Source organism: Erpetoichthys calabaricus, chromosome 7, assembly GCF_900747795.2.
Source record: "Erpetoichthys calabaricus chromosome 7, fErpCal1.3, whole genome shotgun sequence".
Taxonomy (NCBI): domain Eukaryota; kingdom Metazoa; phylum Chordata; class Cladistia; order Polypteriformes; family Polypteridae; genus Erpetoichthys; species Erpetoichthys calabaricus.
Window position 1 is genome coordinate 170,515,645 of NC_041400.2, and position 27,346 is coordinate 170,542,990.

The following is a 27,346-nucleotide window of genomic DNA, read 5'->3' on the forward strand; positions in this document are numbered from 1 at the left end:
AAACCCTATCATGATAAAAAGTAATGAGAGCAGCTTTCAGGTTTCAAAGCCAAGTATCAGGCTAAACATAGTAAACAGTAAAGCAAATTCAGTTCTTTCACTTAAAATGACAATTATAATCTATGCTTTACTGTCAACATTCACATATTAAAAAAAAAATCAAGAAGACAACACCTCTGCCATGTGTGAGTAAAATTACAAATTTACTTTGCCACTCACAACAAGTAAACCTAAATATTTATTCATGTGTTCTCTCAGTAATATGTTAAGAAAGAGAAGCATTAAAAAAAAGATGTAAAAAAGCATCAAACAAAACTGGGAAAATAAAACAATGAAGAAATACTATACACAGTCAATCATACATGCAGTACTAAAACTGAACAACACCATGGAGAAAATATGTCATTAAGCAGTCTCAGCATGAATGCACTTTTCTCCCACAGTGTGATCTCAGTATAACGAATCCAAGCCAAGCTGCCAGAGAGCTGCAACCCAAAGGATTCAGGCCAGTCAGCGGTCTTTGATGTTGCTGACCACATAGTTGTCTAACTCCAAAGATTAACAACTTCCAGGTTTTATAATGAGGTGCTCCATTGTTGAATATTTTAACTACTGGATTAGAAATTTTAGATTAATGGTTTCTGTTAAATTTTACTAGCCTAATAAAAGTACTAAAGACAATGTAAAATCAAAATGTCGTCTAAGATATGGTTTCTTAAAATATGATTACCACAAGACAACTATATCAAGATATCTTGTAAGCTGATGACTTATAACAAACAGAAATTTACATCACAACATGAGGAATGCCAAAAAAGGTATTAACAAGTGAAACACAGTGAGAGTTTTAGAGCTGATACTTTGGACATCCCTGTGAATATCACACTCCAGTAGAGGGCAGTAAGTTACCAAATTAAATAATAAGTACTTTTCATGGACATTAAAAACATGTCTAATCTGTAAAGAAATTTCATCTAGCTTGGATCAGCCTTGCATCAGTTGCATTCTTGGCCTCTCCAACAGCTGAGAGAAAAACAAACAGCTCATGTCTGTATATTCTCTTTTACAAGGTCTTGTCACTTTTATAAAAACTTACTTCATTTTATCATTGCTTATTCTAGAAAATTATGTAATGTGGAAAAGGGATCATACCATGAATCAAGATTTGCTCAGTCTGGAAGAAACATTATTAAAGGTAACTAAATCAATCTTTGTCAGTTTGTTTCTAGAAATTCTCATGGTGGTGGACAGTTGCTCATTTACAAAAATAGGAATAATTCTGTAAAGCAGGATTGCATCATCTTAAGACCATTGTGCCTGAGAAATGTTTAGAATGCAGGACAATACTCCATCCCTGTACATGTCAATTAAATAATGCCAATTAAACCGTAATGCAAAAATTGTCAGGAGTGTATTTGATGCTGCTTCCTCCTACAAAGTTCAATATTCACAACAAATTTCCATGAACCCTCAGCACAAGATGGAGATATTAGATATCCTAAGTCATGAAATAAATAGTAAACAAAGTCTTATTAGGTGGTTGGAACACCAGTGAAGCTTAAATCTGCATTGTCATAGACTCTACAAGTACCTTTTCCTGTACTAGATAGTTTAAATTCTTTGAAGAAATAATGTCAATTATTTGGAATTTATAATGATGGTGGAACTAGGGTGTTGTACCGTGTTAGCCATTATGAATGTAGAGAAAAGCCAAGCAAAATGACACCTTTTATTGGCTAACTAAAAAGATTACGAAGGGGCCTGAGTTGCCTCGAAAGCTTGCATATTGTAATCTTTTTAGTTAGCCAATAAAAGGTGTCATTTTGCTTGGCTTTTCTCTATAATGATGGTGGAAAAAGACTGAACTAGCCATACTGTATGGTTTCCACTGATGTTTTGCTCTTCCAACAATCCATTGACCATTTAGGCTCAGTGATTGGCAACACTGGAATATTACACGGCCATTTTACAGTAGAATGACTGTAATTACCAACTACAGGTGCTGGTCATAAAATTAGAATATCATGACAAAGTTGATTTATTTCAGTAATTCCATTCAAAAAGTGAAACTTGTGTATTAGATTCATTCATTACACACAGACTGATGTATTTCAAATGTTTATTTCTTTTAATGTTGATGATTATAACTGACAACTAATGAAAGTCCCAAATTCAGTATCTCGGAAAATTAGAATATTGTGAAAAGGTTCAATATTGAAGGCACCTGGTGCCACACTCTAATCAGCTAATTAACTCAAAACACCTGCAAAAGCCTTTAAATGGTCTCTCAGTCTAGTTCTGTAGGCTACACAATCATGGGGAAGACTGCTGACTTGACAGTTGTCCAAAAGATGACCATTGACACCTTGCACAAGGAGGGCAAGACACAAAAGGTCATTGCTAAAGATGCTGGCTGTTCACAGAGCTCTGTGTCCAAGCACATTAATAGAGAGGCGAAGGGAAGGACAAGATGTAGTAGAAAAAAGTGTACAAGCAATAGGGATAACCGCACCCTGGAGAGGATTGTGAAACAAAACCCATTCAAAAATGTGGGGGAGATTCACAAAGAGTGGACTGCAGCTGCAGTCAGTGCTTCAAGAACCACCACGCACAGACGTATGCAAGACATGGGTTTCAGCTGTCGCATTCCTTGTGTCAAGCCACTCTTGAACAAGAGACAGCGTCAGAAGCGTCTCGCCTGAGCTAAAGACAAAAAGGACTGGACTGCTGCTGAGTGGTCCAAAGTTATATTCTCTGATGAAAGTAAATTTTGCATTTCCTTTGGAAATCAAGGTCCCAGAGTCTGGAGGAAGAGAGGAGAGGCACAGAATCCACGTTGCGTGAGGTCCAGTGTAAAGTTTCCACAGTCAGTGATGGTTTGGGGGTGCCATGTCATCTGCTGGTGTTGGTCCATTGTGTTTTCTGAGGTCCAAGGTCAACACAGCCGTCTACCAGGAAGTTTTAGAGCACTTCATGCTTCCTGCTGCTGACAAACTTTATGGAGATGCAGATTTCATTTTCCAACAGGACCTGGCACCTGCACACAGTGCCAAAGCTACCAGTACCTGGTTTAAGGACCATGGTATCCCTGTTCTTGATTGGCCAGCAAACTCGCCTGACCTTAACCCCATAGAAAATCTATGGGGTATTGTGAAGAGGAAGATGCAATACGCCAGACCCAACAATTCAGAAGAGCTGAAGGCCACTATCAGAGCAACATGGGCTCTCATGACACCTGAGCAGTGCCACAGACTGATCGACACCATGCCACGCCGCATTACTGCAGTAATCCAGGCCAAAGGAGACCCAACTAAATATTGAGTGCTGTACATGCATACCTTTCAGTTGGCCAACATTTCTAAAAATCCTTTTTTTGCATTGGTCTAATTGATATTCTAATTTTCCGAGATACTGAATTTGGGACTTTCATTAGTTGTCAGTTATAATCATCAACATTAAAAGAAATAAACATTTGAAATACATCAGTCTGTGTGTAATGAATGAATCTAATATACAAGTTTAACTTTTTTAATGGAATTACTGAAATAAAACAATTTTGTCATGATATTCTAATTTTATGACCAGCACCTGTACATTGTCTCAAAGTATGCTTCCTTTGTTTAAGGTCCTCAATGGTATTTTCTTGAAGATGTACTCCGCTTTAACCTTACTTTGAAAAACTGTAGTTGAACAATTTAAGTTGTTCTTCCATCCCAATTCAAACCAGGAATATCAATCAAAGTCAAAGAGTATAATCCTTTTGTTCATAGCTGCAATCAGCAAATTATGAATCCTCCTTTGACTTCCAAGCATGCATTACTTTAGCTGTTAATTTTAATGAAATATTAGGAGACTGGGTAGTCTTTAATACCAAAACTGCTCTTAAACATTTCCCCACAGTCACTGAAAGCTCTTCTTTGAGCCATCATAGGTAACATTACTTCCAAAAAAGTCTTCCTAGAAATTTTACACAAACTTAACCATAATAGGATGTTAACAGCATAATTGTCTAAATTAGCACAGATTTGAAGATGGCACTGCTTACATTATTATTCTATATTTATCTAGGTTTTTTCCTTTTATCAGTAACCTGTAATATGCCACTTAAAATGCATGCCATTTAAAGACTTAAAGTAAACAAGAAAGTAATTTAATTTAGCAGGATAGAATATAAGATTACTTAAACATCATAAAATACTTTTTTTTTTTTATTTTACAAGTTGCTCAAAGGTATACATGACACTGAAAGCATAATGAAGTAGACAAATGATATGAAAAGGCAATACAGTAGAATTGCCATCAACATAGTACACAGTGTACATGAGAGTCACTTAGAGAAGTATAGATAGGTTTACATGTGATTGGAATGTGACTACTGAAGAAGCTTCACAAACAGTTGTTAGTCAAGATCTCCAGAAAGTGAGTCATAAAAATGCTGAAATGTGTATTTACTATGAGTGGCATTGTACAGTATTTGGAATTAACAGGCCATATTAGCAGGTAAGGAGAACACGGATGAGAGTTAATATATAATGTTACTTTTAACAGCTCTGCAAGTTGCTAGCAGAATTTGGAAGATAATACAGCACAGTTATGGAAACTAATGTAGAAGAGTCAGTTGAAATGTGGTATGTTCATTGCACTTGGTTTGTGTGACACCAAAGCAAGCAGCCTTTTGAAAAATTTGTATGTTGTTCATAATTTGTATAGAGAGACAAATGAACAGTGAATTGCACTAATCGAGCTGAGTGGCAATGACAGCATAAAAGAATAAGAATAGTATAGGGAGGGTCTTAGATCATTTTACAGGCAGTAAAAAAAACAAAGATGTTATTTTCAAAAATGAAAAAACGCTGCTGAATATGACTCCATTGAAGGGAAGAGGGGAAAATGGGATAAGTTTGCACGAACAGTTGTGTTTATGTTCAGCTCTAAGAAGTTATAAGATATCCATGACTTTAAATTACTGTAGAAGGTAGAGAGGCATCTAAAACGCACTATGGTGTGATCTTTGCACACAACTGTATGTCCTATACACATGAGTGGAACTTGATGTGGTGCCAGTGAATAAATTTTCTCAGTGGTAACATGCAGAGGTTACAGGTGAAAGAATCACTTAGCTGTCTGAAAGAATAGGTACTCGGGGACTTGCCAAAGATGCCATTTGTGTTACAATGGTGCACTAAAAGGAAAATCAAAAACCTGCTACAGTAAATAGGTCCCAGCTCCTAGATGACACATCTTAAATTCTAGTGGTGGACAATTTAAATTAAAGACTAACATCACACATCATACATTGTACCACAGCATTCACAAAACCGATATATTCAACTCATCAAGCACAAGACGGGAAGAAACTACTAAATCAAATGCCACACTTGTGCACAAACCCCACATGTAGTCAGTTTAAAACGAGTATCAGGAGGGAAAAAAATGACACAGCCACTAGGGGAACTCCACATGGATACAGTCTAAGAAAAATAATTTCACTGACACTGTTTGAGAATTTTTTGTTTACACTAAGGACCTTTATTTGTTGAATAAATCAGTCCATTTAAAGGAATTTTCAATCAAGGTTTTACACAAAAATATTTAAGTTTATCAATTTATTTGTGCTGGTATTATCAAGGCACATTGATTAAAACTGGTACTAAAAGAGCCACACTAAATTTTCTGTTTGTTTAGCTAATGATGAATTTGAATAAATTTAACCTTGTTTACAGCCAGCTTTATATGAATACATAAAACTATGCCATAACTGACTTGGAGATGATAACAGTTAAATCAACAATGACAACTCTCAAAACATAAAAGTGTATTCTACTTTAATTCTTAGTAATATATTTAAAAAATACAGTAATAAGTCTATAAATATGAATCACCATAATAAAGAAGTCATCTCCATGAACGCACATCTTTAAATCTTCTGTGATCATATTCACTAATAAGTAAACAGTTCTAGTACTTTTCTTTTAAAATGCAGTTTTTATAAAACATTGCATTTGACCTGCTAAAATAAGTCACATCTTCTTTATTTGTGAAGAAAATGTGCATGGATATCTTGAATTTATTTTTCTTAAATAATAAACATTAAAATTACAGCAATATACTTGAATAACAATATCTGATACATTCAGATCTTAAAAAGGCATACTGTCTTAAAACATCTTATAAAGAAAATTAAGCTACTAGGGTAGAATGCATTTTTTTTTATCTTGTGGTTGTTTTCACTCTATACTGCATACTCTTGTAAGCCTTTTTTCCTGACAAGAACCATAAAAATTTCACTCTGTAGCTACAGACAAAAATGTACCTTAAGAAGGGACTTTAATACAGAAAACAAACAATGAAGTTAAAACCATATCCTATCAAATATTCCCCAATCGACAATTCATCTTCGTAATAGAGATGGAACTTGGATAAATGCATATAGGGCTTGAAGCGTGAGATTGAGGATTTCTCTGGCACAATGCATAATTCATAGCCTCAAGCAGCAAAGTGTGTAAAATGAGAATTTCACACCGCAGCATGAGCAATGGAGCTGCAGAGAAGAGGCAGGTGAAATCGTATTTTACTGTGCAAATTTTATTTCTTGGTCTACCAATATTTATATAAAACAATCATTGACAAACCAAATGCATTCACAGAACTCCCACTGTTCCATTCTGTTAATACTTGAAGAGCGATTGGGTGTTAAGAAATAGACAATTTTGTTCTACATGTTCAAGAACATGGTGATGAAAAGGAAATTTTTAAGCAATTAAATGATCTGAAAAAACTAATATTCACATTAGAGAACATGTTTGCTGAACATGCAGAATCATGACTTGATCCACTGTGAATGTGAAGGAATTTTTCACTATATTCTACACAGCACTAAAAGTAATTAATTTAGGATTACAAAAGAATCTATTTGTGTGGATTTGGATATGAAGCTAAAAGGCAGCCTACAAAATCCCCATGGCTGAGCAGCTATTATTTACACAAGACATCACAACAAGAATTATGGTAATCTGAATATTTTCAGTGCACAACCACATGAATACAAAACAAATATCAGAAATCCAAATTTAGAACCTTGAACTATTTTAGTGGTTTAATTATATATTCTGATGGAAGTATATAATCTGCTTAAAGAAATAAAGAAACAGGTTAACTTTTTGTATCTAGCTACCAGCCAAAAAAGACGCATCTCAGAGCAGATGTTGCAGGCCAAAATACTCAGAGTTGTGAGAAATAGTACAACCTGTGATTCTTAATGCTTGTTTAACTTTGCACTTACAAGCAGCTAGAAATACAAGTTGCATATCACAATCATTACAACGTAAAGTGAAACAAAAGTTTTTTTTTTTTCCTATTGCTGTTATTGGTTCTTGAGCTGCATCCAAGTAGTTTGTTTTAGGGAGTGAAAGATGTCCCACAGCTGGATGAAAATCTTAAACAGCAATACAATTTTAAAGTATTCAGACAGACAATCAGAAAGACGAGGTGTGGTAGCTGTTTCTCTTTATCATCTTATTGGTTGTTTTCAGAAATAAGCTCAATAAATAGTACAGCTGCTCTAAAATGCCAATTTTTAATTTTGCTTTGCTCTATATGAAAAATTCTACCAAGGTCTTGGTTATATAAAGGATACAGTACCTAATGTTTAAAACTGGTTTGTTTGTACTATGTCTTTGGATGTGTTCTTTCATAAGGGACCTTGAATTACACCTAACAAATCATATTTATAATCCGTTTCATATTGCATGTGATATCAAGAAATGTTATTTACACCCAATATAAGTAAAATACTTACAGATGTGTATATGAATAAAAGCTAAATGTGAAAATGCACAGATATAAAAAAAATGGTAAATTAAAGCATAAATCAAGTATGATCTATAAAGAGTATACTCTCATTTAGTCCACATAGTGAAAGGTTTTTCTCCAACCCCAATGTGCACTGTATTCCCTACCCAAAACAATACCTGAAGCAGGCCAATGTAAAATAAGAACTGTACAAGCAAAATATAAATCAGATGACTGTGCAGGTATTAGCAAAACACTGTGACATTACAATTAATAAAGTAACCCCCCCACCACCACCCACTTGAACACACTTGGGCAATACCCAGTTTATGAAATTAAATTTTCAAAAATCTACAAACACTTTGATGAAGAATAATATGACCATATTTATCTTGCTTGGTGCATGTACTAAATTTATTTAATGGAATTTTCTGTTCAATAGTCAAAAAATAAATTCTGCTTAAAAACAAATCTGGAAAAATATAATAATACCAGTGCCACATAAAATGGTGAATACTGAGATTATTACATAATTTACATAAACGTTTTAAAGCTGCTTTTGTAACAACACATTTTTCTAATCAGATTTACCAGGCAATCACTTTGACAGGTTCGTGAAATTTGCTGTTTTGAAATTTATGCTTCAATCATCGGTATATTGAGGAAACTTTGGAGGGATAATACACATGCTGAAGTGTACTATTGAATAGATGAGTCAAATTAATTCTGATTTCAAATGTCACAAACTCCTGATGCTATAATGTTCCAAATTTCTTCCTCTAAAAGAGTCTTTGTTATATTGAATACAAGGTTCTGTACATAAGTCATAATATGTTGCTATTGTTTAGCCTGTGTGCTAACCCAGAATTAGGCACTGAGCCGGAATAGCCACAGCTGTCATTCTACTCATAACTGGAGAATGCATCCCATTCTCTTCAGTACTAATGAAATATATGTCACATATGATTTCAATGAGTTTGTCACATTTTAGTTGTTAAACTAATGAACAATACTTTCACTTGAAAAACCCCAAAAACAAAAACTAAAAGTACTGTATGGTGTTTTAACAGCCCCGCTAATTATGCAACTCATTGATCATGGGAGTGCCATGCCTCATGTTTCAAAGTATTATGACCAAAGCAAAATGAATATCCAACAAATATGGATACTCTGGAACACTAAATAAATAACATTTTATTTTGGAATGAAGATATGGAGCAGCTCATTTAATCACTTTTGTAGAAAAGCCACAAGTATAAATACTCTAGTTTTAAAATGAATGAAAAATAGAATGGTCGAGTGTAGTCATGTCCATTAAAATAACATGAATGCAAAGCCTCCATTTCTTTGTCTGGACTATTTATGGTGCTGCAATAAAAAGTGATTGATTCTGTATTGTTAAAGTGATTGCAATTCACAGCTGATTGGTCAAAAACTCTTATCACTGCATTATCAAAGCGGACACAAATTATTTCGATCTAACTAATTCAGAAAAGGATAAGAATGCCAATAAAGAAAGTCATTTTAACGTAAAAGAACAGTATGATTTTATTTTTATTAAATTAAAATAAGTGTGATTTTTTTAAAAATATTCCACACAAAAATTATATTTTTTAATGTTATTTACCCCATATAGTTTGTAGTGATGGCCAAGGAAAATTTTTAATCATGTTTTTGTGGAGAATGGACATAAACAGCCTTCACATGTAATCACACATTTGAAATGAATACAGGATTCTTGACTGCTGAATGGGGGGGGGAGGCGGGTCTTCAGCTTGTGAAGGAGATTCGTGTTTGAGGACTACATTCTTTTTCCAGGGCCATTAATTTCAAAATATTTTAGCAAAAAATACATGTTTTCCACATTTTGAGCATATGACTAGATGACTTAATATGTGAATTATGCAACTAAAGCACCAGACATTTTTTCAAGGATATTTCTGATGTTTGCTGTTGTCTAGCATTGATCAACATAGGCTCCGATTCTATCAAAATGTTGTAATGTCCTTTAAACACGTGCAACACCTGCAATCCATTGGAGAAATTCAAGGCATGTATAATCAAAGCTAGAATAAATTATTCAGCTTCATTAGGAATTCTTTCAAGAGTCTTGCATGTCTTGTTAAACTGAAATGAGTACCAGCCTTTCACATACTCTCTGAATGGGTCCGATTTTACAGAAAACAGAAAGTTTACAGAACGTCAAAGAAAACTATTACAGTATAATGGTCTGTGATTATTGTAATCAAACCTGATGCTGTATATATATGTAATAAACTATATTATTACCTGTTTTATCATTATGTTGTACATGACTACATTACTGTCGTATTTCTAAAAAGCATTCGTTTGTTCGAACTGAAATCAACTTATTTAATCTTTTATAGAAGTCCTACAGTGGTTCTCAAAGTATTCTGGGAGATGCTTTCTAGACTTTATGTACACTCATCTTTGACTCGCTTAATTTGATCTGTGTGCAGAACAGGTGCTGTAAGATTATTTACTGTGCTTATAATACATAGATATTTTTCACATATAACAGTGAAATTAACATTGTTTCCTTGCACAAGAGATTAATAGTGTACAGTTACATGCATTTAATTTTATTTTAGATGCATTTAGTGATGGATCACCCTTTGGGAAAACAGTCATTGTGAATAAAAATATAGATAGCTACATTAGACAGATTACAAAAAGCATTTTCTACTGTAATAATAAAACTAACAATAATAACAAAAAGTAACAAGAAAAAAAACAAACTGCAAGTTTCAACAATAAAACAAACAATACTTGAAGGCGACAGCCTTCAACCAATATAACTATAATACTCACCTTGCTCTTTGGTTTTTGGTGATTTTGGTCAGTTCCTGAGTCAGAGTCCACTTGTGCTTCAGACTCTGATTGAGAGCCAGATGAGCTTTCCTCTGAAGTGCTTGAATCAGTCTTGTGCAAAGCAGACTGTTTGCCACTGAAGAAAAAATATAAAAGAATTTACATATTATATTGATTGATTGAAGTGCTGGAATCCATGGTTTCTAGAAGCCCGGGCTTTCATAGCTAATATAATATATATAATAAATAAATATAGATAAATATAAAATACATATAAAATACATATAATATATATATATATATATATATATATATATATATATATATATATATATATACATACACACATATACAACGTGTGTCTGCGTGGGTTTTCTCCAGGTACTCCGGTTTCCTCTCCCAGAGTCCAAAGACATGCAGGTTAGGTGCACTGGTGATCTTAAATTGTCCCTAATGTGTGCTTGGTGTGTGGGTGCCCTGCGGTGGGTTGGCGCCCTGTGTTGGCTGGGATTGGCTCCAGCAGACCCCCGTGACCCTGTGTGTATATATATATATATATATATATATATATATATATATAATCAGTGCATCCGGAAAGTATTCACAGCGCATCACTTTTCCACATTTTGTTATGTTATAGCCTTTTTCCAAAATGGATTAAATTAGTTTTTTTTCCCTCAGAATTCTACACACAACACCCCATAATGACAACGTGAAAAAAGTTTACTTTATATTTTTGCAAATTTATTAAAAATAAAAGAATTGAGAAAGCACATGTACATAAGTATTCACAGCCTTTGCCATGATGCTCAAAATTGAGCTCAGGTGCATCCTGTTTCCCCTGATCATCCTTGAGATGTTTCTGCAGCTTAATTGGAGTCCACCTGTGGTAAATTCAGTGGATTGGACATGATTTGGAAAGGCACACACCTGTCTCTATAAGGTCCCACAGTTGACAGTTCATGTCAGAGCACAAACCAAGCATGGAGTCAAAGGAATTGTCTGTAGACCTCCGAGACAGGATTGTCTTGAGGCACAAATCTGGGGAAGGTTACAGAAAAATGTCTGCTGCTTTGAAGGTCCCAATGAGCACAGTGGCCTCCTTCATCTGTAAGTGGAAGAAGTTCGAAACCACCAGGACTCTTCCTAGAGCTGGCCGGCCATCTAAACTGAGCAATCTGGAGAGAAGGGCGTTAATCAGGGAGGTGACCAAGAACCCGATAGTCACTCTGTCAGAGCTCCAGAGGTCCTCTGTGAAGAGAGGAGAACCTTCCAGAAGGACAACCATCTCTGCAGCAATCCACCAATCAGGCCTGTATGGTAGAGTGGCCAGACGGAAGCCACTCCTTAGTTAAAGGCACATACATGGCAGCCCGCCTGGAGTTTGCCAAAATGCACCTGAAGGACTCTCAGACCATGAGAAAGAAAATTCTCTGGTCTGATGAGACAAAGATTGAACTCTTTGGTGTGAATGCCAGGTGTCACGTTTGAAGGAAACCAGGCACTGCTCATCACCAGGCCAATACCACCCCTACAGTGAAGCATGGTGGTGGCAGCATGATGCTGTGGGGATGTTTTTCAGCGGCAGGGACTGGGAGACTAGTCAGGATAAAGGGAAGATGACTGCAACAATGTACAGAGACATCCTGGATGAAAACCTGCTCCAGAGCGCTCTTGACCTCAAACTGGGGCGACGGTTCATCTTTTAGCAGGACAACGACCCTAAGCACACAGCCAAGATATCGAAGGAGTGGCTTCAGGACAACTCTGTGAATGTCCTTGAGTGGCCCAGCCAGGAGCCCAGACTTGAATCCGATTGAACATCTCTGGAGAGATCTTAAAATGGCTGTTCACCAACGCTTCACATCCAACCTGATGGAGCTTGAGAGGTGCTGCAAAGAGGAATGGGCGAAACTGGCCAAGGATAGGTGTGCCATGCTTGTGGCATCATATTCAAAAAGACTTGAGGCTGTAATTGCTGCCAAAGGTACATCGACAAAGTATTGAGCAAAGGCTGTGAATACTTACGTACATGTGATTTCTCAGTTTCTTTATTTTTAATAAATTTGCAAAAATCTCAAGTAATCTTTTTTCATGTTGTCATTATGGGGTGTTGTGTGTAGAATTCTGTGGAAAAAAATTAATTTAATCCATTTTGGTATAAGGCTGTAACATAACAAAATGTGTAAAAAGTGATGCACTGTCAGTGCTTTCCGGATGCACTATGTGTGTATGTATATATATGTATATATATATATATATATATGTATATATATATATATATATATATATATATATATATATATATATATATATATATATATATATATATATATATATACACACACACACACACACACACACAGACACACACACACACACACACACACACACAGCTTATGAATTATTACTTGTAAAACTCTACTATGGAGGGGAAAGAAGAAAAAAATGATCGAGCAGTACACATCCATCCATCCATCCATCCATTTTCCAACCCGCTGAAACCGAACACAGGGTCACGGGGGTCTGCTGGAGCCAATCCCAGCCAACACAGGGCACAAAGCAGGAACCAATCCCGGGCAGGGTGCCAACCCACCGCAGGAGCAGTACACATCCTGGCTAAAATGCAATACTGAGAGAATTTCAACTGGGGCTGAACAATGTATTTACAATAGCACCCCAGGCCATTACTGGCTAACAGCAATATTCTGATGAAGATGTTAAGATCTCCGCAGAGGCTCATTCCAACAATGTTCTTTTCTTTTCTCTACCACACATCATTATATCTTCATTTCTTTTCTCTGTTAGATTTTATGAATTTATTAATTCTGCTTTAATGTAAGGTAGTGTGACATAGTGGTTAAGGCTTTGGACCTTAATCCCTGAGGTAGAGGGTTCATATCCTGCTACTGACACTGTCATCATGAATGACACTGTCATCATGAATGAAGTTACTACACCTGCCTGTGCTCCAATTGGAAAAACAAAAGAAATGAAAAATGTAACCAATTGTATATTTAAATTGGAAATTTTGTATTTCACAGATATACGCTACAATATTTTATAAGCCTTCCATCACACAGATTTAAAAGTGACAAATTCTGTGTAAATACAGGGATCTTCAAAACCCACTTAAGCACATCAACTAACATGTTACCAGTGTACCTGATTGTTGATTAAATACTAAAATCATACCCAGGATGTGCTGACACTTCATTCTTTTAAAAAGGAAGTCACAGAACTTTACACAGCATGTACTGCTATGTCCCCAAATATACTATGGCAGGCTTGACAAATCTTGTCCAGGAGGACATCACTAGGTACTATGTTTTGTTTCACTCAACTTTTTTGATACCGATTATTCTTGTAACTGAACTACTCATTACATCTGGTTGCTTCCTCTTGGACAATATTTGAAGTCTCAACATTAAACAGTGTTAGTTTTACTTCTCCTAAAATAACATACCGGTGTCAATGTAGCTTCTATATATTTTGCATTTAATGTTTATTGATTTTCTTGGTAAAATGTTTTGTTTTTTCTTTTCCAACAGCCAATAAAGTGAGGTGCATATAAAGTAGTGAGCTTTTAATTTAGTTATAATCACACTTGTTTGTAGCACTTTTAAAAAACCAATATTAGTGATGTAAGAGTTCAGATTCACAATGGTTAGTAAAACATGGAATTGGTTTTTGCATGGAAGTAAAATACATGTAGGTAGGAATTTACAACACAGCAAAATGTTAACAGGAACAGGGAGAGCAAAATAAAAATGATATGCTCTTCACCCACAAAAAATGTTTTCTAATAAAGAGACTACTTGGAATAAAAGTCTAGAGCCACTTTTGCACCTCCTGAACCACTGTGGAGCAAGCAACTTTCCAGGATGCATATTGGATTTTCAACCATCAGAGTGAGAATCTATTGGCATAAATATTTTAATAATTTCTTCAGCTCACTGGAGATGTGCGCATATCATGCCCAACACTTCAGCATTTATCTATTTATTTATTTATTCTTAAAACTTGCAGAGTGTGCCACAGCTGTGAAATATCTTTCTTTTTTTTTTTAAATGATCTTAAGAACCACAGACCAGTGACATGAATGGAGATCAGGACGTCATATATGATTGACATTCTAATCCACATGACAGGTTTCTACTATCTAAGCAATAGTCAGAACATTGTTTGTTGTTTTGCAATAGCCTTTAATACAATACAGTGTCATGCAAAAGTTTAAACACCCTTGCTTAAAATGTCTGTTACTGTGAATAGTTAATTCAGCAGAAGATGAACTGATCACCAAAAGGCATAAAGGTAAAAATGACACATTTCTTTAATATTTTAACCAAGATTAAGTTTTTATTTTAGACAGACAGACAGACAGACAGACAGACAGACAGACAGACAGAATACTTTATTAATCACAAGGGGAAATTCACATACTCCAGCAGCAGCATACTGATACAAAAAACAATATTAAATTAAAGAGTAATAAAAATGCAGGTAAAAACAGAAAAAAAAGCTGTGAGGAGTCAGAGATTCTGCATCACCTGGAGTTTCCTAATGATGTGTGTGCACAAGCCGTGACCCTAATGAGCCAATTAAGGTCTGAGACCACCTTGGGAAAAGTTATCTGAGACCTCAAATATGTTTGGCTACCCAAACTTTTGCATGGTGATGCTTTCTTTTTTTACACCATACAATTGTAGAAAACAAAAACAATACACTAATCTTGCATAAAATGCTGAAAAGAAATGAGTCATCTTTAACTGTATGCCTTTTGGTGATCAGTTCACCTCCAGTACACTTAACTATTCATAGTAACAGACATTTTAAGCAAGGTGCCCAAACATTTACATGCCACTGTAGATGGACAGATAGTACATTAATTTCCCAGGCAGGAAATTTGTCTTTTTACATAAGCTTAATAAATTAAATAAATAATTATTACAACAAACAAATTCATATCTGAATTACAATGGAAATGATAGGGAGTATAGAGAATTGGTGGAGGGATTTGTAATGTGGCGCAGGGACAACCATTTGCAAGTGAATAATAAAAAGACAAAGTTTGGAATGAACACTCAAAATGTTGCTCCTAAGATTAGCTTCAATTATGGGGAAGAGGTTGATTTACTCTTTAACTACCTGGATGGTCATTTGAAGAAGAGAGTTAATTGGTAGATAACAGATCTGCTGCATGAAAAAGGTCAGAGAAAACTTTTTTTGAGGAGCGTCTGTTTTTTTTTTTCATTTGTGTGCTATGAACCATTGGGAAAGTTCTACTAGAACATGGTAGCCAATTAAATATTCTATGTTTGGGTTGCTGAGGGGGTAACACAAGGTGAGGGAATACTAGATGCCTAAATAAAACTATCATGATTACCTGTGCTACAAGCATAACCCTTCATTTATTAGTAACAGCAGTGGAAAATATCATAATGGCAGTATTAAAGGATATGATAACTAATGCTGCAGGGCTATTTTGGGGTTGTGGGGTGGGTGTCAAGTAATATAACCTATATATAACAGTGTCTGGCACTTGTGTATTACCTTTCACTTGTTGGTTACTGTTGTGCACTATTAATGCTTATTATTGCTGCTGAGGTATGTACATTTCCAATCAGTGATTTAAAAATAAAAATGTTTGCTTGATCTCTCTCTTGCCATCTTTATTTTATTATTAAAGTGGACATTGTGTCATTTTTGCAGTGATACTCCAGGCCTGTTCTCTGCCTAAAGGAGCACATCACACACTAAACGTATTGTCCTGCTCATCAGTGGTTGAGAATACTGTCTTACTCTGCACATTCATGGGAGAAATAATTTTCAATAGAATCTAAGGGATTTTTTCAGCTTAGCATGCTAACTGAAACATATAAAATTTGTGTTCAATTATCCTTTCATGTTACTCAGTTAATTACCACCCCCAGGTGCCCTTTCCCACCATTCCTAAAAGGAAAACATTTTAGAGAACAAGGTTTAATACTTGTGGATTTGCAGTGACACTAACTACTACAGTCATGGCCAAATGTTTTGAGAACAACACAAGTATTGGTTTTCACAAAGTCTGTTGCTTCAGTGTTTTTAGATTTTTTTGTCAGATGTTTCTACGGTATACTGAAGTATAATTACAAACATTTCATAAGTTTCAAAGGCTTTTATTGACATTAAGGTTATGTATGCAAAGAGTCAATATTCACAGTGTTGGCCCTTCTTTGTCAAGACCTCTGCAATTCGCCCTGGCATGCTGTCAATCAACTTCTGGACCAAATCCTGACTAATGGCAGCCCATTCTGGCATAATCAATGCTTGGTTCCCTAAGCCACTTAGTTATCACTTTTGCCTTATGGCACGGTGCCCCATCATGCTGGAAACGGCACTGTTCAAGACCAAACTGTTCTTGGATTATTGAGAGAAGTTGCTCCCTGACAATGTTTTAGTACCATTCTTTAATCACGGCTGTGTTCTTCTGCAGAATTGTGAGTGAGCCCACTCCCCTGGCTGAGAAGCAACCCCATACATGAATGGTCTCAGGATGCTTTACTGTTGGCAGGACACAGGACTAATGGTAGCACTCACCTTTTCTTCTCTGGACAATCTTTTTTCCAGATGCCCAATCGGAAAGGGGATTCATCAGAGAAAATGACTTTATCCCAGTCTTCAGCTTTCCAATCCCTGTACCTTTTACAGAATATCAGTCTGTCCCTGATGTTTCTCTTGGAGAGAAGTGGCTTCTTTGCTGCCCTTCTTGACATCAGGCCATCCTTCAAAAGTCTTCACCTCACTGTGCATGCAGATGCACTCACACCTGCGTGCTGCCATTCCTGAGCAAGCTCTGCACTGATGGTGCCCCCCGATTCCGCAGCTGAATCAACTTTGGGAGCCTTTGGCTTGCTGGACTTTCTTGGGTGCCCTGAAGCCTTCTTCACAACAATTGAACCTCTCTATGCTGACTCAATCAGCATGACAGAGTGATCCCCACCCTTGTCCTTTTCAACACTCTCACCTGTGTTAACGAGAGGATCACTGAAATAATGTCAGCAGGTCCTTTTAGGGCAAGGCTGAAATGGAGTGGAAATGGGTTTTTTGGGAACAGGTTAATTTTCATGGCAAAGAGGGACTTTGCAATAAATTGCAATTCATCTGATCACTCTTCATAACATTCTGGAGTATATGCAAATTGCCATCATAAAAAATTTGCAGCAAACTTTGTAAAAATTAATATTTGTGTCATTCTCAAAATAGGCCCTTTTGGCCATGACTGTACTTGACAGAGATGCAGAAGGCCTGCTCCAATTCCCCACACCTACGTTCTAGACTGAACTATCCTGCCCCACTCCAACATATAGTATGCTTGCTTTCTGAGGCATTAATTAAAGATGAATTTACATGTCAACAAATGCTACTGCAGGAAAAAAGTATCCTAAAGGACAATTCCTCTTAAGCTTATAATTGGTAGATGAACCCCTTGCACGGTGATGGCAAAATAACACACATATAAACAGGCACTGGATTTGTAACTAGAAGATCCAGTGATATCCAATCACTAAAGCATACATCTTCCTTTAAAACTAGGTACATGCATCTCTCATATTTCTTTGGAGCAGAAAAATGTCCCATTCTGTCTAGAAAGCCAAAAAAGCTGTTCCAATGACGAATCACACTTCACTACCTGACAGTCTGATAGACAAATGGGAGCTTAGCAGATGACAAGAGAATGTTCCGGACTGCATAGATCTTACTATATAAACGTTTAGCGGAGGAGGGATAATGGTAGGTTTTAGGGTAGGCCCCTTGGTTCCAGTGAAGGGTGTTGTTAATGCTACATTATCCAAAGACATTTTAGACATCTGTAAGCCAGGGCTGTGGAGTCGGAGACAATTTTGTGTACCTGGATTCAGGAACGGAGTGGGCAAAAATGTACAGACTCCAATTCCTAATAAATTTAAATTGTAATGAAAAAAAAATACAACAATTTCAAATGTCTCATTTCACAAATAATAGTCATAATTAAGTACTTCTCTGATGTAAGAATAAAACCCAGCGCATAGTTGTGCTACTGCTAGTGTGAAGTTCAGCTGAACTATTCTACAACCTAACATTCACATATTGTAATCTGGATTATGGTACATTATAAAAAGTGTTTTCACTGTATTTCAGATATAATGTGTTTAACAAGTTCATTTGAGTGTAGACAAGTGTAATGATGTAGGTGGAGGTGTGTGCTATGGCCTGATGTGTGTTCAGGGGTTTTTGTCTTCTGTTTAAACTGGCCAAAACGGTAGAGTCAGCTTCCTAACCAGTAGTTCTGTGGTTAAATGACTTGTTAAATGTTGCCTTCCTTTAATCAACATGGAAAATACATTAGCATATTAAATACAGAGGAGTCGGAGTCAGAAGCATCAGAAACTAAGGAGTCGGAGTCAATGGATTTATCTACCGACTCCACAGCCCTGCTGTAAGCTTACAACTTTATGTCAACAGATTAGGGAAGGCTCTTTTCTGATTCAGAATGAGTGTGCCTTGTGCACAAAGCCAGGTCCATAAACACATGAAAGAACTTCAGTGCTTTGCACAGAGCCCTAACCTCAAATCTACTGAGGTACAGATTATGAGCCAGGTCTCCTAGTCCCAACATCAGTACCTGATCTCACAAATGCTCTTTTGGCTGAATGGGCACAAACTCAAACAAATGCATTACATTTTGGGGTCACACTTTCCAGAAGAGTGGAGACTGTTATAGCTGTAAAGGGGATGCTGGGTTTGGGGTTTAGAGGTGAACATTATATTAATGCTCACTGATTTTGGAATGTCCCGGGTCCTCCCTGCGTGGAGTTTGCATGTTCTCCCCGTGTCTGCGTGGGTTTCCTCCGGGCGCTCCGGTTTCCTCCCACAGTCCAAAGACATGCTGGTTAGGTGGATTGGCGATTCTAAATTGGCCCTAGTGTGTGCTTGGTGTGTGGGTGTTTTTGTGTGTGTACTGCGGTGGGTTGGCACCCTGCCCAGGATTGGTTCCCTGCCTTGTGCCCTGTGTTGGCTGGGATTGGCTCCAGCAGACCCCCGTGACCCTGTGTTCGGATTCAGCGGGTTGGAAAATGGATGGATGGATGGATGGATTTTGGAATGGAATGCCCAACAAGCTCAAGTGTGTGATACTCAGGTGTCCACAAACTTTTGGCTGTACAGTGTATATTGCATGCTATGTGTATTTTTTACGTGTTTGACTTTTGTTAATACTGCTTTATTGTCAACTGACCTGAGAACACATGCAAGAAAGTGTTTCATTATGCTATATATGCAATGCACTGTACTATGTACACATTACAAACTTGACATTATACAACTTCATGACTGTTTGATTTTAGGGGAAGCAAATAAAACTAACATACTATTTGAAAATCTTTGCAGCAGAAGCAGTTCAATTATAGACCTTGTGAAAATCCACACAGGTCAAAAATGTGCTGTGATACAGTATATCTTCAGACAATACTTAAATGAATCTGTGTTCACACATCAGATAAAATGAACATTCAGAAAAGAAACCAGGGAGTTTTGGTTGTGTATACATGTAAACACAATGGTGATCTTCAAAAGGAGAGAGCATGTGCTAGGTAGAGCAAGAATACAACTACTAACTAAATACTGTATAAGAATAAAGAATAAAGATTCAAAGCATTATACGTTTGGCATGAACTCCCAGGAATACTAGATAAAACATGCATAAACAGTGTCTGTTGTAAAAATAAGATCTGCATTTGCTTCACTTCAAAGCACCATATTGCTTATTAATAATTTAAGAAAACCATGTATTCCTGAAGAAAGGTTAAAAACAACATTAAAATGATCCATCATAGTAATGATATCCCTAATCTAGAAAAAAAGAATATGTTTAAATGTGCAAGTCTGAAGAATACTAAAGAATTTTCTATTTTGTTTGTGAGGTTAATTTAATATTCCATTATCACTTTTTTCCATTTCAATTCTGTCACATAATGAATGTTTACCCTGCTGCCTGGAATTTAAGATGTTAATTTAATGAAGAGAATTTGATGGTAACTGGCTTTTTAACTTTGCAGTGATGAAAAGCCAGTATTAATTTAGACTACAGATTTCATTTGTTCCGAACAGGAAAAACAATATAAATCACTTTTAAAATCATTAAATCCTGACTTAAATTAATAAAGTCATAATTAGGGCATTATGCTGTGTTTGTTATGGAAGTGGCAGGGCGAGCTGCTTTAATTACTGTCTGTAATAAAAGGAGCAGAGTGCATGCTGTGCCCCAATCAGCACTGTCAACTACGGCTGAGCTGCAGCCACACTCCTGAATGGAGCTAGTTTCTATTGCTTGGGCACTGTGGGGTACTTGCATCAATGGTAGCCACTAGCAGTCCAAAACTACATGTACACTGTTAATATCAATCCTATCATCAGGTGCAGCATTTATCATGCTAATTTTTAAAAATATGACAAAAATTGCATAATTTGTTATATTTAAGGCTGATGATGGCTAATCTAAAATAATTAGAAGAAAAACATTTTTAGAAAGTGCCTTAGGAATTCCACTTTTATTACACTTGTGAGAGCAACAGCAACATTGTCTGCTTGACTATGCTGCTGTTTGATAAAGCAGGTTATCAATCCTTGAATTCCTTTATAAGGTCATGCATTGGCTACACATGGATATTAAGACAACTGGTATTAAAATATGGAGTAAAAAGTCTACAAAATGTAAATATTGTCTTACTGTGAACACCTTTTAGGCATAATACAAATTTTCCATTGTTAATTGATACACATCCTTCCTTTTCAACTTTCTCCTATTCAATGGCTGATTCACATTTTCTTTATGCAGCGTGTTCATTAGCAATACTGGGGCACCTCTTACCTTTCATTCCCTGTCGTCTTTTTCTTTGTTTTCTTTTTCTTGTTAGATTCTGATTCACTGTCACTGCCTTCACTGCTGGAGGAGGTAGAGTCACTACCTTTACTACCACTGCTGCTTTTATCCTCTTCTGCTTCATCTTCACTTCCTGAATCCGCTTTTTTAAAAGACAATAAACAAAATTAACTATGATGAGCATAATGAAAGAAAATATTAAAACTACAAAAGAAATGTTAGCAACTAAGATTTATGAAATATTTTTATCTATAACATATTCATTAATGTTTTAGATTTGGTACAAACATTTACTTAAACTAATATTAAGCTAAGTAGGAAACTCAAAAAACACATGAATTTATTTAAGAATAGAACAAAAGCCACTGGATGTCACTATTACATTTAAAATCTAAATTGAGAAAGAATGGCTGTCAAAGACTGGGCTACAAATCAGTACAGAAATGAGCCATTTATTACTTTACAGCAATGTAAAAGAATGGAGTAGGGCAAAAGTGAATAAAACTTGCAAAAAAAAAAAAAAAAAAGAAATAAGCTTTATATATTGAATAAAACAATACTGTTTGAAAAATACGTAAGTTATTACTCTTACAACAATGGTCATCTCTGTTGAAACAAACGGGTTTTAAGAAATAGTAGTAAAATATGTTGAAAACCTTTTACTCTACCTGCTAAATTCCTTTTACAAGTAAAACCCTGATGTGCATCACGATGTCTTAAATGGAAAATGCTTTAAACTACAAATATGCTAATATAATTAGTGGCAATACTACAGCTGTAATTTAAGAGTCTGATGCTGATTTTGCAATTTTATTATACCTTAAGCAAATGCAAGTGATAATTTCTGGAAAATTTTGAAAATATATTTAAAAATGTCTGTGGCTCCAGCAGAATTTATACTATACAGAGGATCACCCCTGGACATCTTGCTTGTTTCTTAAATTATTAATCACTTATTCATTGCAAATGAAAGCTAAAGTCTGAATTGTTAAGGGAAAAAAAAGACTTGCAAGTCACAATGGACTTATTATTCACACCCAGACAGCATACAGAAAACTAATATACAGTATACAAAGTTTGAAAGTTTGGCTTTTTTTAACAAAAGCTCTTTAAATAAATGAATATTTAAACTGGTCTGAACTTACACCGGAATGACTATAAAGCAAGGAAATTACAAAGAATGAAAAGTTCCAACTTGGTTGTCACAGTGAGGCACTATACAGACATATTGTTGTTGGTATAAATGAGCCCCTATAGCGTTTCTAGACGCACTTCTGCTGAATAATGCTTTGGGTGAAAGTCCTCAATGTGTTAGAGAGAGGATGTGCAGCATTGTTCATAATAGCACTCAGTTTCATTTTAATTCTCTCCTTCACTACTACCCCCAGGAGGTCCAGAGTGTAACAACAATTAACGATAATACAATGTTGAATTACAGAGCACATACGACACGGTACAAAGCAAGGGATATTAAGTTTAAACTGAACAATACATTTGTGAATGCTTTTGCAGTTTTTGTCTGAACTAGTACTGGGCGGTAATTTTTCAAAATTATACCGGTTTCACGGTATTCGACTGTATTTTTTTCCATTGCATGAGTGGATGTTAACCATATTTTCCACTGCAATTACTGCAGTAGACTGGCTAAGAATAACCCATTCCACTGTCATGAGAATTGTACATTGTACAAAAAGACATTTTAATGTGCACGCAAGTATTAATACAGGTTTGCATGGTCACATAAAGTGATAGTTTTCAAGGGGGTGGCACTAATGAAGAGAAGGAATCACATTGCATGACAGTTGCAGTCAAAATATAGAACCTTTTCATTGAACAAAATTTGCAAACAACTTAAACTATAATTTTGACAACATATTTTCAATCATCCAAAGAGGCATTTAGACTATAACATTTCCAGAGGTGCTTGTCAAAAGTTGTATTGCAGTGAACAGGTCTTAGAAAAGGAATAAATAATAAATATTTTTTTGTAAACCAACTACACTTTCTGTTAATGTTAACAATCTCTGTCCACTGACACGTTAAAGTGACTTTTTAAACAACTTTACCATCATTAAACTAAATGTTCAGGGAACAGGAATATCATGAAATTAATGCATTCTGTGTGGTGATCGCTGCCTGTGCCTCCTCTTACTGCAAGAGGAAGTCAGTTTAAGAAGTGCGTAGCAATTAACTGGGTTGGGGAACACTTACCACAAATCATTTAATGTGCTACATAACTTATGACAGGGTTTGAGAAAATCTAGTAAATTAAATATTCATTTTAAGATGAAGCTTGGTTTACGATGTTCTACTTCAATGACAAATTATATGAATAAAGTCAACATTTCGACTTTAATCTCGACATAAACGGCGAGAATAAAGTAGAAATGTCGAGAATAAAATCAACATGTTGACTTTATTCTCGTCATAAGCGTCGAGATTAAAGTGGAAATGTCGAGAATAAAGTGAACATGTCGTCACACTATTACACAGTACCCAGGTACATTACACAGTATTGAAAAAAAATAAAACAAGTACAATCTGGCTTGCAGTATTATCCAGTAGTATAGAAACAGTATTCACACATTTGAACATAATGGTCCACATCCAACCTTTTAAAAACAAAGTATCTTCAGACAACAGACACGGCTCCTTTTTTCGGCAAAAGTTCTTCTGTGTCATCATGTTCAACTTTATCGTCTGCTACAGCTTCAGTTTCGGAATGTTCTCTGTCCATTTTCACCGTTCAATACCTCCACTAACGCATGTACTCCGTTGCATGCATGTTTAGCAGTGTAGCAGTGAAAAGGGTCCCCCTTTTTTTTTTTTTTTTTTTTTTTACACGCCTGTATGCCGCAGTTTCTTGAAGATGGTCTACAGCTAAAATGGATGGACAGAAAAATTCCAAACTCGAAACTTAAGCCAAGTTATGAGATGATGATGACATGCAGTGTTTTTGAGCCAAATCATGCAAGAGAAAGAGGCACTCTAGGGGAACCCTTAAATACCGTACTTCTGCAATTAATTATGAATTCTTCTCACCAATTGCTATCGTAATGACCTATTTTATGATGAGAAAGATAAGCATCAGTGCAATAAATAATTTTTTTTTATTTTTTATACTTAAATGTTATACAATATTTCGGATAACTTGGTTCCCAGGGTGCAAAGCCTACTGACACTCACGTACGAATTTTTGTAAGGAGACTTAAAATGTAGACAGTTTATTGTAAACAGAAGCTTGCTCTCTGTTGGATCAAGCTAACAAGAGCACCTCTTTTCTTTTGCAGTTCAAAATCACCGCCCGACTTTAAGTGCAGCCTTCATGAGGCATTGGATTGGTTTAGAAATCTGACACAAAGTGAGAAGTCTAATTATTCCCACACAGTTTTAAGCAAAATTTACTCATGGTTGTCTTCAGATGCATATATTGTACACCTGGCTTCAGTGAGACTAACTCCAGTGTGGATCATGCCTACTGTTCTATTTTATCCACCTCATACAGGTCAAAAACATTAACTGCAGAAAACGATAGGGGCAGCAGATGTATGACAAAGGCCTCATGAGCTGGCAATATTATTCAAATAAGCCTGCACTGCGTTTTACTTGTGTCATAAAATTATGTAGACAAGTAGACAATACTCGCTTGTCTTCATCTGAATTTCATAATAAAATACCTTTTCTTTAAAAATACTTGAGAGGAATTTACATATATCTGAAAAAAGGGAAGTACAGCTTTAGAAGTTTTCAACAATTACTTATAAATACAGTGCATAACTACTGTATTTATAATGGTACAAAATATACAGTATGTTTATTCCACCAATATTTTATTTTTAAATGTGTATATCAGTACAGGCCTCCGGGTGATAAACTAAAATTAATGTACTGATATGCATTGATCAATTTTTATTTAGAAAATAACAGTGGTTGATTAATTCATGTATAAAACATGTTCAAAACACTTTAAAACCTTATAAATAGGAAACATTTATGCATCTTAACTAAAAACTATATACTAATGCATCCTTTTTTTAAACATTATTGATTTAAAAGAAAAATTGGAACAGGAAAATGAGAAATGTCACAAAAATCAAAGACAGAAAAAGGTCCCCAGCCCTTGCACCCCAATGAGATGTCTGAAAAAGAACCAAAAAAAAAACACCACATAAAATACATTTCTCCAGGTTCCCGATTTTTTTTACAGTAAATTGCCAGTTTTTTGATCACTAGGAGAAAAAAAAGTACAAAGAAAGATCCAGGAGTAGAAAAAACAGCGGAGAATACAAAATAGTAGCATTCAGGATAAACAAACAAGACATATTAATGGAGGACCATAAGGATGCAGTAAGAGGCAGACAGGACCAAAATATATGAAAAAAGAAACAGGAATTTTAGGAGACCATAAATTTCAATCAGGGTCAAAAGGGTACAACTCATTAAAATACCATTTCACTGGGGTTGTATTAAATACTATTGATTATTTTATATTGAATAAATTGATAATTGGGCTTTTTAGAGTTTAAAATTGAATCCCAGCTCAAGGGAGGAAGCTGCCAGATCTGAATCTCAATTTAGTGAAAAAGAAAGCAGTTTCTTGCATGCATCATGAAGACAGGCATACAAGACAGAAACTAGTTCAGATTTAAACCTAGCAGTGGAAACACATTTTTAAAAATGGGGTGGGATGTGGAATAGAAGAGTACAAATAAATGCTACAAGCTTTGAGGATCAACCTTAGCTGTGGGCAAAAGAAAAAGATAGGGGGAGAAACTGAGAATTTAGAGCAGATGTCTTGGAATGAAAGGAGTCCCAATTCCCCATAAGATCACCCAGTGTACAGATTCCTAGATTGGACCAGCACTGAAAGGAAATGAGACACCAAACAATGATGAGAGAATTGGTATAAAACATAGGAATCTACACATATTTCTGCACAAAACTTTATGAAACACCAGAAGAATGTAGGAAATGACAGAACCTCATTTATTGGTGGTAGGCTGGGTATGTTGCAGAATGAAAAAAATATTTGGAAGGTGAATAAGCAAAACTAAACAAGAGTTCATTGAAAGCCAGAGAGGCGAAAGTAATGCGAAAGCAGACATAAAACAAAGCTTAAATTGGGGAGGGACACTCCCCCATCCAAACTAACCAGACTGAGGGCCAAATGTTTAATTCTTGGCTGGTGTGAATTCCACAAAAACAATGAAGAATACAAGTGAACTTCACTCCAAAAAACGACGGTGGGTTTGGGACAGGTAAAGGTAGCATCACACTCAAGTAGTTTAAACAAAGTATATTCATCAGACAAACAAGACTGAAATGAAAGGTAAGACTGTTTTAAGAAGTGAGAAATTGTATAGCCTCTCCCAAAACACAGTGAAAATGTAATACAGTGATGTCTTTACGAACACAAGTAACAGTATTTTACAGTGGGGGTATTTCACATATGAATTTGGCAGTCTTAATATGAGACGACCAAAGCAAGATCTGAAACAAATCTGGCCAGAGTAGATGAGGCACAAGAAATACGCTGATTGATCATGGAATATTTATCTAAAAGTAGGCGAATAAAGGAATTTCATCAGTACAAGAAAATTCAAAGCCATCAAATGCTAAAATATTTTTAACCACACCCAAAAAGAATAAGAGTATTTCTGCATGGAGTGGGGGCACAAATCAAACAGAAAGCGAGTTTCCTGCCACCTTGCACTGCCAGAATATAGCAGAACCTTCATTTATCATCACCACCAGAGGTGTAATGATTGCCAAACTAAAATCATGACCATATTCTTCCAGGTAGGCGTAAAAGACGAAGTA

General features: G+C 35.8%; 1 protein-coding gene across 2 annotated transcripts in view; it reads right to left on the minus strand.

The window, feature by feature from the left end:
* The window catches only part of ap3b1a (adaptor related protein complex 3 subunit beta 1a), a 318,566-nt gene that overhangs the window by 145,125 nt on the left and 146,095 nt on the right, over positions 1-27,346 (minus strand). The window contains exons 19-20 of one of the 2 annotated variants that reach the window (XM_028805706.2): positions 21,515-21,668; positions 10,624-10,759 (exon numbers count right to left, since the gene is read on the minus strand). In XM_028805706.2, coding sequence (XP_028661539.1) covers positions 10,624-10,759; positions 21,515-21,668 — 290 coding nt within the window. The remainder of the gene's footprint in view (positions 1-10,623; positions 10,760-21,514; positions 21,669-27,346) is intronic. The other variant, XM_028805707.2, reaches the window with a different exon arrangement.